The 12,500-nt window shown below is 40.4% G+C and overlaps 1 protein-coding gene across 3 annotated transcripts in view; it reads left to right on the top strand.

The window, feature by feature from the left end:
* LOC116055140 (integrin alpha-3-like) overlaps positions 1 to 12,500 on the top strand; it is a 61,428-nt gene that overhangs the window by 884 nt on the left and 48,044 nt on the right. For all 3 annotated transcript variants that reach the window (XM_035997061.1, XM_035997062.1, XM_035997063.1), the window contains exons 3-11: positions 3,268 to 3,395; positions 4,289 to 4,374; positions 4,478 to 4,614; positions 4,731 to 4,837; positions 5,534 to 5,626; positions 6,068 to 6,127; positions 6,208 to 6,361; positions 6,839 to 7,032; positions 7,300 to 7,388. In XM_035997061.1, the coding sequence (XP_035852954.1) occupies positions 3,268 to 3,395; positions 4,289 to 4,374; positions 4,478 to 4,614; positions 4,731 to 4,837; positions 5,534 to 5,626; positions 6,068 to 6,127; positions 6,208 to 6,361; positions 6,839 to 7,032; positions 7,300 to 7,388 (1,048 nt within the window). The remainder of the gene's footprint in view (positions 1 to 3,267; positions 3,396 to 4,288; positions 4,375 to 4,477; positions 4,615 to 4,730; positions 4,838 to 5,533; positions 5,627 to 6,067; positions 6,128 to 6,207; positions 6,362 to 6,838; positions 7,033 to 7,299; positions 7,389 to 12,500) is intronic.

The raw sequence follows: 12,500 nt of genomic DNA, 5'->3' as shown, positions 1-12,500 counted from the left end.
CAACGGTCATCACTTGTAACAGGCTGTCCAATGTTCAAAACATTACATTGTGCATTCATATCTTTAAAGAAATCTTGCACTTGCACAATCGTTGGTTCAAAAAACTAATTTATTATGAAATACCATTGAAACGTTACTTTAGATCACCCACACACAAGCTACCCATAGTTTCACTGGGTCATCGTTTTACAATCATTAAATACTGTAGTACAAAATAGGTGATACAAGTTTCATTATGGTACTACATGTAAATACATCCCTGTAAAAGTACTGCAGTAGTAGAGAGAATACTACAGACCAATGTGGTATGAATATATATATATATATATATATATATATATATATATATATATTTACTGTATTTAACCTTTATTTACAGTATCCAGGTAAGTTGATTAAGAATATATATCAATGAGTTGATTATATATATATATATATATATATATATATATATATATATATATATAAACAGTATATATATAAACAGTACTTTATATATAAAGTATATATAAAGTATATACCTCAATCATCAGTAATGAGTTGGCAGAATTGGATAAGCAATTCCAAGGGCCTGCATGCATACAGTGCAGTACTGTCAATACTGTGAATAGTCTTAAAGGTGGTACATGGGAGCATAGTAACAGTGTCTGATAACCAGTAGTACATTACAGTAAAGAATGATGAGGAAATATTACATCCACAGATCATGTAGTCTAATTGGTTCATGCTCCACACTAACTGGTGACAATGAATCTGGTTATCTTCAAACTGTCATGATCTAAACATGGAATATTGTTTGTCCGTTTCCATACAACTACATATTAAGAGTAATGCAACAGGTACTTATCATGTTGAGTAGTTGTACAGATTGATAGTTAGATCATTGTAATGAAATGAATAGACAATCATCTGAAATGTAATGTGTGAATTGCTTTTTGAAATAGTAGTACTTTGATGTTAGGTTGTGTCATATTGAACAGGTGATCTTTGTTAAATGAACAAATGATATTAGGTTCATGTGTATTGTATCCAAGCAATTGAAAAAAGTGTTAGAGTTTTGAAATAAGTGTATTTTGATCATTGGTTGTGAGTTTTGTTTGTTTGTAAAAAACTCTAACAATATGATCATTTTAAAACAAAACAAGCTTCAGCATCTGTCTGCTGCAGTGAAATAATGTGTAGCATGAGGAAAATACTTTAACCCTGTTACACAGGAGGAATTCACACAGACACACACACACACACACACACACACACACACAGGTTTGTGGCACTATCTTTGTGGGGACCCGTCATTGACATAATGCATTCCCTAGCCCCTTACCCTAACCTTAACCATCACCACTAAATGCCTAACCTTAACCCTTACCCTCACCCTAACCATAACCTAATTCTAACCCTAATCCTAAAACAGAGTCTTAACCCTCAAACAGACCTTTAACCTTGTGGGGTCCAGCATTTGGCCCCACAAAGCTGTCACAACCCCACAAGTATACTGGACTCCCGGTTTTTGGACCCCACGAATAGAGTATATAAGAACACACATACACATACATACACACACACACACACACACACACACACACACACACACACACACACACACACACACACACACACACACAGAGACACCCACACAGGGTCAGGTGAATGCCCTGCAGTGTTAATAATGTGTTAGGATTCAGGAGTCTTGAAGAGACTCCAGGAGTCCTTTAACAACTGTTGGTTTTCAAAGAAAGGTTGGCGTCTTTAAAGCAGTTAAATTATTTTTATATGAATGTTTAATATGTTTATGTAGAAACCATCAACCAAGGCAAATTACAAGTAAGTGCTACTTACGTTTTAGGATTAGGGTTAGAATTAGGTTATGGTTAGGGTGAGGGTAAGGGTTAAGGTTAGGCATTTAGTGGTGATGGTTAAGGTTAGGGTAAGGGGCTAGGGAATGCATTATGTCAATGACGGGTCCCCACAAAGATAGTGCCACAAACCTGTGTGTGTGTGTGTGTGTGTGTGTGTGAGATGAACCTGGAGAATGATTGGATCGTAGACTTTCCAAATGTTATTGGAGCGACCAGTGACAGGAGTCATTTACAGACGTCTGTTTCTGTCAGTCTGAGGGTCGCTCACAGGTCACCCAGCTGTCTGTCTGTGCAGTCTCCATGACAACCGTCTCTTTATGTCCTCTGATTGGATTGGCTGCTAATGGACCACACACACGCACGCATGCACACACGCACAGTAAAGTAGTTTCCTCGGGGAGTTCAGGGGTCACCAGTGCCTCCCCCTCAGTGATTGGCTGAACAGAATCAATAATGAAACCTTTCGCAGGTTTTAAATGTGTTTGAGACGGTTGGCGGAGCTGCTTTTTTCAACGTCAAAAAAAACATGTCTGACAGGAAGTTACATCATCAGCACGCTAACACACCTGAGAGCTCAAAAAGGTCACACAGAGGCCTGGATCAGCTGATGTGTGTTCAGCTGGCAGACTGATCTCTTACTCTTTGAGACTCATTTCCTGTCCACACACACACACACACACACACACACACACACACACAGACACACAGCAGTTTGGACTCCATTTCAACTGTGTTACAAGGGAAAGTAATCAGATTACTGACGGTGAGACAGAGATGTTATCTCCAAACACAGACTTAAATATGCTGTGTCTCTATAGTCCCAGTGATGTCATACTGTCTGTCAGCCTGTTGTCCAATCACATTGCTTTGTCAGGACTGAGCGTTATAAATGGAGATGTTAGAGGAGACAGCCGAGTCCTCTGTGTGTGTCTGTCTGAGTCCTTCAGACGTCTCTTCATTAATCCCAGGGAGAAGGACAAATTAAGAAATAAACTCCCAGGCAACCCTAGCTAAGTTTACCTCCACCTGTCAATCAAATGATCTGAAGTTGTAAAATCATTGATGTGAATGTTTCCATCCAATGGCTTTAAAGCCAATAATATACTAAATTATATATATAATAATAAACAACATTTGGGAACAAAGTTGGATTGACTCACACCACAGAACGTAGAGACAGACAGACAGACAGACAGACAGACAGACCCAGTCTAGTGTTGGAAGAGATCCAAACTACCAACACCCAAGACAAAAGATAACAGGAAAAAACTAAATTGTAGAATTCATATTAACATTTCAGTCCAAACCAATGTTCCAATTTTTTTAAACTTTTAGTCACTTTTTTCAACATTTTTGTCACCCATTTTGTCTCTCTCTCTCCCCCCCATTTCCCGTCTCTCCCTGACAGCCTATTGGTCGGAGCTCCCAGGGAGAAGGCGGAGCCTAACGTTCCAGCCAATCGGACAGGAGGAGTGTTCAGCTGCCCGATCACCACCGACCGATCAGAGTGCAGCAGGATGAAGCTCATAGACCCAGGTGACTCTCTTTATAGTGTGATGTTATCTCTCTCCTGGTGCATCATGGGTAGGCCATCCCTCAGTGACAAGTGACAGCTAAGAGCTTTTATCTGTGGTAACCACGGCAACAGGCATTTTCTAATCAACTTAAAGTTTAATGAAAAACACAGACAGCACATAATTAGTTTATTTCCCTGAGGTTGGCTTCTTAAAGTTTCTTTAAATATGTATCTGTATTCTTTGGATCAGCTCAGATAAAAACACAAAATATGTCAGCGTGTCAGCGGGTTAGCACGTTAGTGGCTCGTTTACTACAGAGTCTGCTCGTAACCGTTAGCGACCGACAACGTTTCACCTGATTTATGGGTTTAGATAACTGACTGAACCAACCACAGACAGTGACTCACAGCGGTGAATGATTACAGGGAAACACAACGGATATTTAGAGTTAAAACATGGCCTGGCGGGTTAAGGTTAACCCTGGACTGTTCCTGTGTAGGGGAGGGTTAGGGTTAACCCTGGACTGTTACTGTGCAGAGGAGGGTTAGGTTTAACCCTGGATTGGTACTGTGTAGAGGAGGGTTAGGGTTAACCCTGGACTGTTCCTGTGTAGAGGAGGGTTAGGTGTAACCCTGGACTGTTATTGTGCAGAGGAGGGTTAGGTTTAACCCTGGACTGTTCCTGTGTAGAGGAGGGTTAGGTGTAACCCTGGACTGTTATTGTGCAGAGGAGGGTTAGGTTTAACCCTGGACTGTTACTGTGTAGAGGAGGGTTAGGGTTAACCCTGGACTGTTACTGTGCAGAGGAACACTGGAAGTTGTTTAAACTGGCAAGTCTTCAGTCAGGACTGCAGTGTTTCTAAATGAATATCTTAGATAAATAATGTTTGGCATCTCTGACTGTCTGTTGCAGAGCTGAACTTGTCTGAGGACCTGATTGAAGACATGTGGTTGGGCGTCTCAGTAGCCAGTCAGGGCCGACCTGGAGGGAGGGTCCTGGTGAGTCTGACTTCTCATTGGCTGATCAAACTCTCACAGTAACTAACCCGCTAACTAACCAGCCTACTGTCTCCTCTCTCTCTCTCTCTCTCTCTCTTTGCAGGCGTGCGGCCATCGTTTTGTTAAACTCTACGGAGTGTTTAAACTCAGACACATGATTGGCCGCTGTTATCTCCATGGAAATGACCTTCAGTACAACGAGACGGACCAACACTGGCAGAACCTCGACCAGCCCTGCAGGTATTATATCTGTTAGCATATTTGTTAGCAAAACTGTTAGCATATCTGTTAGAATGACTGTTGTCTGTGTCTGTGTGTGTGTGTGTGTGTGTGTGTGTGTGCATGTGTGTGTTCAGTCATCTGGGTGATGTCAGCGGTGAGGTCATGTGTAACATGGGGATCTCTGCCTCCATCACTCAGAATGAAGTCATCGTCGGCTCACCTGGAAGCTATGAATGGCAAGGTGAGCTTCTGTTTGTTCTTCTGTTTAAACCTTTGTTTGTTTACATGCACAGCAGTAACTGGGATGTGGTTTAACCCCGGTTCAGTGAATACCCGGGTTCTGCCAGTTCTCCCTGTATACATGAGCGGGGGAGAATGACGGAGTAACTCTACCTCCAGTACAGTAGGTCGCGCTCTGCCAACACACAGCTGGCTTTTTCTTCTGGTTGATCTATGTCAACATTACACAGACCATAAATTAGTAAAATGTAACAACTTAATGTTTTAACATTTACACACTCTTGTCACAGCGTAGGAATGCACAGTGTTCATGCCATCTGACTGACAACTTAGTTTGTCTCATTATATCTAACCAGTGTTGGGTGGAGTTAGCAATCGTTAAGATTAACATTAGCCAGTGGCCACAGTGGGGGCTGCTCGGTCTCTCCATTTCTTTGCTGAGACACAGCGTTGACAGACCCGGACATGGACAGTCTGTTGAGGCATTTCCCGATGTCTGCTGATGTATGTGTTTGTGTGTCTGTGTGCGTGTGTGTGTGTGTGTGTGTGTCTGTGTGTTTGTGTGTCTGTGTGTGTGCATGTGTGTCTGTGTGTGTGTGTCTGTCTGTGTGTGTGTATGTGTGTCTGTGTCTGTGTATGTGTGTGTGTGTGTGTGTGTGTGTGTGTGTGTGTGTGTGTGTGTGTCTATGTGTTGTAGGAAATGTCCACGTCTCTTGGATGAATCCAGACGATGTCTTTGATACCCGGAGGAGTTCCTTCCCCAATGTGCAGCGCAGAAACATTTACACAGGTGAACTGTCCCTTTATTTTAATTTTTTTTTTTTTTTCTTAATTTATTCGGGACAGTGCACATTAATGAACAATCTAACATTTCTGTACAGACTGTAAATGAGCCAGGTTATAGCATAAATGCTCATTTTTACCTGTAGTCCCGATAAATCTCCACATCTCCTCTAAAAGGTGAACTGTCCCTTTAAATCTCTGCTACTCGTTTACAACTCAGTGAAACAGGTTCATTCAGAGAGACTTCTTTATCTCTGATCAAACATCCAGAACAAACAGCCAGAAATCACAACATTTTCTTCAGGATCAAAGTAATCCAAGATATTTGTCTGTACATCCCACTTTTTCTGAAATATTTTGACATTTTCCTAAAACTTTTTGACATTTTGTGTGTGTGTGTGTGTGTGTGTGTGTGTGTGTGTGTGTGTGTGTGTGTGTGTCCCTGCAGGGTATTCGGTGACTCAGGCTCTCCGCCTCCTCTCTCAGGGTGATGAAACCATAGTAACAGGTGAGCGACTCCTCCCCTTCCTGTTCTGTTTGAACGTCTGGCTGCCGTACTGATTTCTGTCCCGATGTTTGGCTCAACAGGAGCTCCTAAAGACAGTAAAGAAGATGCTCGTGGCTCTGTGCTGCTGGCCTCCAAGCGCTCCAAAACACTGATGACTCAGCAGACTCTGCGCGGGGAACAGATGGGCTCGTACTTCGGCAACGCCGTGGCAACCACCGACATCAACAACGACGGGTAACGCAGGGTTCACAGGTCACTTCCTGTGTCTGCTTTTTGTATTCCAACAGTCCAACATCTCAGCATCGATACAGGATTGACACAGAGCGGCGTTATTTTGCTGTATCAGTGTTTTCCCCCACCCCTAGTTATTAAACGTCTTCACACTAATTTGAAGTATAACCCTGCATAGAGACAGAGGGCATCTCGCCATACTCTGAAATGGTGGGGAGGGGGACTCTCTGCTCTCCATTGACTTGTATTGTGTGAAGGTTTTTATAAGCTACCAACCCGAAAAGCTTTTATGAAGACATAAGTGGAAACAGACGTGAGGAATCAGCAGTGACAATAGATAGACACCAAGCTAACGTTAACTAACTATATGTCTGTAAGGTATAACGTTAGCTTAGTGACAGGCTCGAAGAGTTGTTTTCCTCTCCGGTGGGGGCGGGGCTTATTTGTGGAGACAGACTTGTGGTTTTCTGTGTCCTGAAGGTGGAACGACCTGTTGGTGGGCGCTCCTTTTTACTTCCATCGCCAGCAGGAGGCGGGCGGAGCGGTTTATGTTTACATGAACGCAGGAGGGCGGTTTGATTCTCGGGCCAGCGCAGTGCTGAGAGGACCGGCCGGATCGGCGTTCGGTATGGCTGTCACCGCTGCCGGAGACCTGAACCAAGATGGCTTCCAGGGTGAGGATGCAGATATTAACTGGTTGAAATGTTTAGGACCGTTCCTGTCTACTTCAGTTCAAACGTATGGTTGAATGAGCAATTTGTTTGACATTTAGGGCGTACATGCTTTGTGTTGGCTGACTTTTGAAGTGTTGACAATAAAACTTGCCAGGATATTTCATCGCTTGCATCACAGCAAATGAAACAAAAAGAAATAGAAGTTGCACACAAAAAGTGTAACAAAATGCTGAAGAAGAAAAAGCTAAGGCGTTTTTTGTGTCTCAGACTTTGCAGTCGGAGCTCCTTTCCATGAAACAGGAAGTGTGATGATCTGGAGCGGGAGCAGAGAGGGCGTCTCTGCAGACCCGAGCCAGGTCAGTGATATTCTATTTCCACGATGATTCATTTAAGGGATTGCTCCAGTGCCGTCGGAAGATCCACCGGATGTGCGTCCCCTTCCTCTTTCTTTGTGTTGGCGTTCTAACCTCTGGTGGATTTGTGAGGACTATGGTTAACTGCTCCTCAGATCTCTGCAGGGTAAATCCAGACAGCTAGCTAGACTATCTGTCCTATCTGAGTTTTCTGCACTGTAAACCCGAATAAGTTACCAGAACTCAAAAAATGTGAGGCAATCAGTTGCCACAATTTTTTTAAGTTGATTAACTTAAAAGTCAAAATTTTCCAGAACTTAAAAGGTTGGATGAATTGCTACATGTACCTTTTGATAACAGTTAAATTAAAAGTGCTCATTTAACTCAACTCAAATATTTGCAGTTAATATGACTTACAGTTTTCTGTTAAGGCAGCTCAATTATTTTCAGTTATTATGACTTAAAAGTTTTGAGTTTACAAACCACAGGAATAAGTTCACAGAACTTTAAAAAAATAAGTACACAACCACACCAGTTTATGTTTACCAAACTCAATGTTTATTAGTTTGTGTTGTCATTGTTTTAAGTACACATTAGTCAAATATGTTGAGTTTGTTTACTTAAAAACATGTGACTCAAAACTTAAAAATTTTGTGGCAACTGATTGCCTCACTTACATTAAGTTTACCTAACTTAATATATCTAAAAGTCATGAAAGTCCGCTTTTGAACAGTTAAATTTAAAATTAAATACAAAAATAAATAAACATTTATAAATTAAAATAAATAGAATAAAAAAATAATTTTAAAATATACTTAAATAAATTGTATATAAATAAATAAATACATTTGAGAGATTTTTAAGAAGAAAAACTTCTAGCCTTCCAAATGTGTTCCTGGTCACTTAAGGAACACACCGACTTATTGGGACTTTAGCTTATTCCCCATATCCCCCAGAGTTAGATAAGTCCATACATACCCTTCTCATCTCCGTGCGTGTCTGACGCACCCACTGCTAGCTGCTGAGAAACAGCCATCTTCTAACCGTATACATACTGACAACTATTCTCAGAAAGGGTGAAGCACTGCTACTTCTGCTACTTGGGCAGAGTGATTTGCACCTGAGAAGCCCCGTGGTGAGGAGCAGAGAGTTCGCCTGGAGTTCTGCAAGCAAATCACTCCACCCAAGTAGCAGTGCTTTGCCTTCTGAGAATATAGTTCCCAGTTTGTATACGGTTAGAAGATGGCTGTGTCTCATGTGACCTTGTTATTCGTACACGCTGTGACTATACAAATCACAACATGTAAATAGGAAAATGTTGGCGTTATTTTGTCACTTATTAGGAGCATACATGGAGCTGGTTACCTCCAGGATCTGTGCTAAGCTAGGCGTGGGTGCATCAGACAGAGTTACGACACGCACGGAGATGAGAAGGGTATGTATGGACTTATCGAACTCTGGGGGATACGGGGAATAAGCCCCAATAAGTAGGCGTGTTGCTTTAAGGCCCTAGGAAATAAATATGTATCACAAATTTCTGATATTGACCAGACAACTAATCAGATAGTCAGGAAAATAATCGGAGTAATCAAAAACAATAATAAATAATACCAAAATGAAATTATTGTTTGCCACAGCTATAAAAGAAAAAAAAACACTGCTTTTGGCTTCCTGGTTAATTCCTGAGTAAGGCAACAGGGCAGCAATTTGGGTGAAATTTCAAAAATTCTATAGACTGTTTAAGAACATTTTCACTTAAAACTCTAAAATGTAAATGTTTTACATAACCAGTATCAAATGCACAGTGAAATGTGGGTCATCTTGTGCAGCCCACAATGGTTAAGAAAAACATTAAAACATACAAAACATTAGCGTTACTTTTGCATTATATTAATGAGAACAAAGGCATATTGTGTAGTTTGGGCCTATTGGCTGAACACCTGCAAAGTAGTGCAGTAACTTTTTGAGGCATTATTTAGACAAAAGGAGATAACTTTGAACTAGCCTTTTATAATGCTTTACCCTGCAGCCTTTTTTTCAGATGAGTTTCTACATCATTAAGCCATTCTTGAGGGTCTGCAACCTTGGTGGTAGTTTACCACTTTCTAACCTGTTCACATCTTTAATGCAATCAGACAAATGGCAAACATAAAGTGGACTAATTGCAAAATTCACAAAGCTCATTTGAATCATTGAACCTGTTCAATGTTCCACTGGGTCAACCTATGAAATGTGTAAAAATCTATTTACCTGTTCATCATTGATTTTTTTTTAATTTTAGCCAGAGCATCTGCTGTCTTCCCAGTTTTTGATGCCTTCTGTCTGAATAAGGTCATCGGTTGAGGAAGATGGCGGTCAAGCTCAGCATAGCATGTGTTGGGCAGGTTCTGATTTGTAATCCGCTGGAACTCTGCATACAACTGCATAGAAATAACAGCAGGAGGAGAACACTTAAAAAAAACAGTCCAATTTGAAGAATCTAGCACACATTTATAAAGCAAAAATATCGGCCAAATGAGTAAGAATCACAATTTTCACTTTAAAAGAGAGAGCTGATCCATATTACCTCAGACTCTATTTTGAGACCAGGCCAGAGGTCCATGAGCTCGTTCACTGGTGGGCAGGATATCACTATGGTCTGTCGGCATAGGGGGAATGTGGTCTCCACCATCTTTCTTCAACAATATTTGCAAGCAAATACAAAGTAAAATATGATCTGTTCAGTGCCAAAGGTTAAATATCAATTAGGAAGATGATATTCGTGAACAGAAGACATTCATGAACTGTTGACTTGAATACGGCAAAAAGCATTATTTTGATCAAACAGGCAAGTAGAATAAACAAATGATATGTGTATGTGGGAGTGTGTATGATTTAGGGTTACCACACTAAAACATTGTCTGAAAAAAAAACAATTTAAGTTACTGGTATTTAGAGGTGTGTGTGTGTGTGTGTGTGTGTGTGTGTGTGTGTGTGAGAGAGAGATTCATTGGATTACCTGGTATCTTTATCACATCTCCAGTTATCTTCCTTAACTTTTTGAAACTGGAACAGAGAGATGCAAAGGCATAAACTGATCTGAAACTGAACAAGTAAAAGCATTCAAAGAGTGTCGAATTATAAATACTTATAAATGTTCCCTGTTAATGATCTTTTCATTTGATCCCTAAAGTGTGAAGTTACTAAAGCCATCAAGCAAAATTAACATTACTGTAAAGAAAAGCAGCAGCACTTGAACCTTACTGCATGCTTAATCAACAATAATGCCATTTCTACAAACCAAAGCTTTACTGTTAAGGGTTTTTACTTTATTCATCTTTGTCATGAAAAGCAGCTTGCCTCCAGCAGGGTCGTTTGTTTTAAAACCGACGCAACACAAGTGGGCGAGCACGGGCAGTTGACTCGTGTTCTGTTAACAGCAATCTCCGTGTCTCAGACAGTCTGCTCACACAGAATTTAAAACGAGCGTCCCTAGAAGCTACAGGGAGCGCGGACTTGCAGTGTAGGAACTCAGTTTGACTCATTATGCTCGTTTATGCTCTTTTAATATGATATTGGACCTTAGCGGTGCACTATTGAAAGTTTCCATCAACAAAAAACTAACTATCGCATATGAGGTGTCTGTTAGTGCTTCTACTAACAACTCATTTTCTAACACCACCTTTAAGCGGGGAATGAGCGTGTGATTACTAGATTCATCCGTCGTAAAATTCTTCAGTGAGTCTGGTAGTGGTAGGTCGCTAGCTGTGCTGCTGGAGTGTGTAACGTTAGTGGTCGCGCTAATTAGCTAGCTAGCTAGCTAGCTTTTTAGCAGCTAACCTATATCTGACAAGTTGCCAATCCCTACAAGACTTCCGTGATAAGCCAGTGGAGGGCGGGGGCTTGGAGAAGTTCTACACTCTCTGAGACAAACGCATGTAAAAATGTATAATGTATAAAAGAAGTAAAAGTGAATGAATATTAACATTCAAAACTTACAGTAAGTCCAGTGAGGCTGATTGCTGCTGCTTAGGTAGTAACTTCTGCAAGCCTACTGTCTGTTGCTTCCCGCCTTGCTGCGTTTTTCAAACTTTTCTTCTTCTGTTTTTTTCCAAAGAGCGGTAAGGAAGGTAGTATGCATATTAGCACCACCTTCTGCTTCGCAGGTTGAATCAGAGATTAACTCGGCATAAAAAATGATCCCTGCAGCTGCTCAACACTTAAATAAAAATAAAAAATATATAAGCAACATTAAATTGATGACAATAAAAATGCAAAAAATAAATACATTTTGTCGTCCACTAATGTCTAATGCATTTCAGACCATTTGCCTCAATCAAATTGTTACTGTTTTAAAAATACAAAAAATAAATAAAATAAATACATGTTGTCTTCCACTAATGTCTAATGCATTTCAGACCATTTGCTGATTGCAATTTATTTATTATGATCAATTTTACTTATTTGGTGAAGCACTTTGAGATTTTATTGTATTTTAACATGTGCTATATAAATTAAGTTTTTTTTTTAAATCACCCCTATTTGAAACAATAGAAATAACAGGACTTTATCATTCTTAGTATGTAATTACTTAATTCTATTAAGTTGCACTTAAGTTATGTTTTTAAGTTATGCTTACTTATACACAAAATAGTTCCATTTAATCAAAAATTATTAGTTAACAATACTCAAAAATGAAGAACATGTTACACCAACTTGACAAAATTAAGTTAGTATAACTTTTTCTAAAATTTTGAGTATACCCCACTTAATCTATTTAATTACTTTGAACATTCGGGTTTACAGTGTGTTGCACGACTAAAACTACTTTTGAACGTACACATGTTCCACCAAAAAAAGTTCCTTCCTGAGACTATTTAGCAGAGGCACCGTGGCTCCGTCTGGAGCTTAGTCTCACCCATGATGATTGTGATTGGTGATTGCTGTGTGGAATAGCCAGACCTTCCTCTGCAGAGCTGAGGAAGAGGGTCTGGACATGTGAGCCAGGTCAGTGAACACTTCTGTATGACAGCAGTCATTGTGTTTAGACACAGTTGAAAGAAACAATTATATAGGCAATACCCCTGTTTCTCCGCCGCCATGTAAACACGTTCCCCCCGTTTCTGAACACAGAGT

The sequence above is a fragment of the Sander lucioperca genome, chromosome 21, assembly GCF_008315115.2.
Source record: "Sander lucioperca isolate FBNREF2018 chromosome 21, SLUC_FBN_1.2, whole genome shotgun sequence".
Classification (NCBI taxonomy): domain Eukaryota; kingdom Metazoa; phylum Chordata; class Actinopteri; order Perciformes; family Percidae; genus Sander; species Sander lucioperca.
Note: the sequence above shows the minus strand (reverse complement) of the source record. Positions and strands in the feature narration are given on the sequence as shown.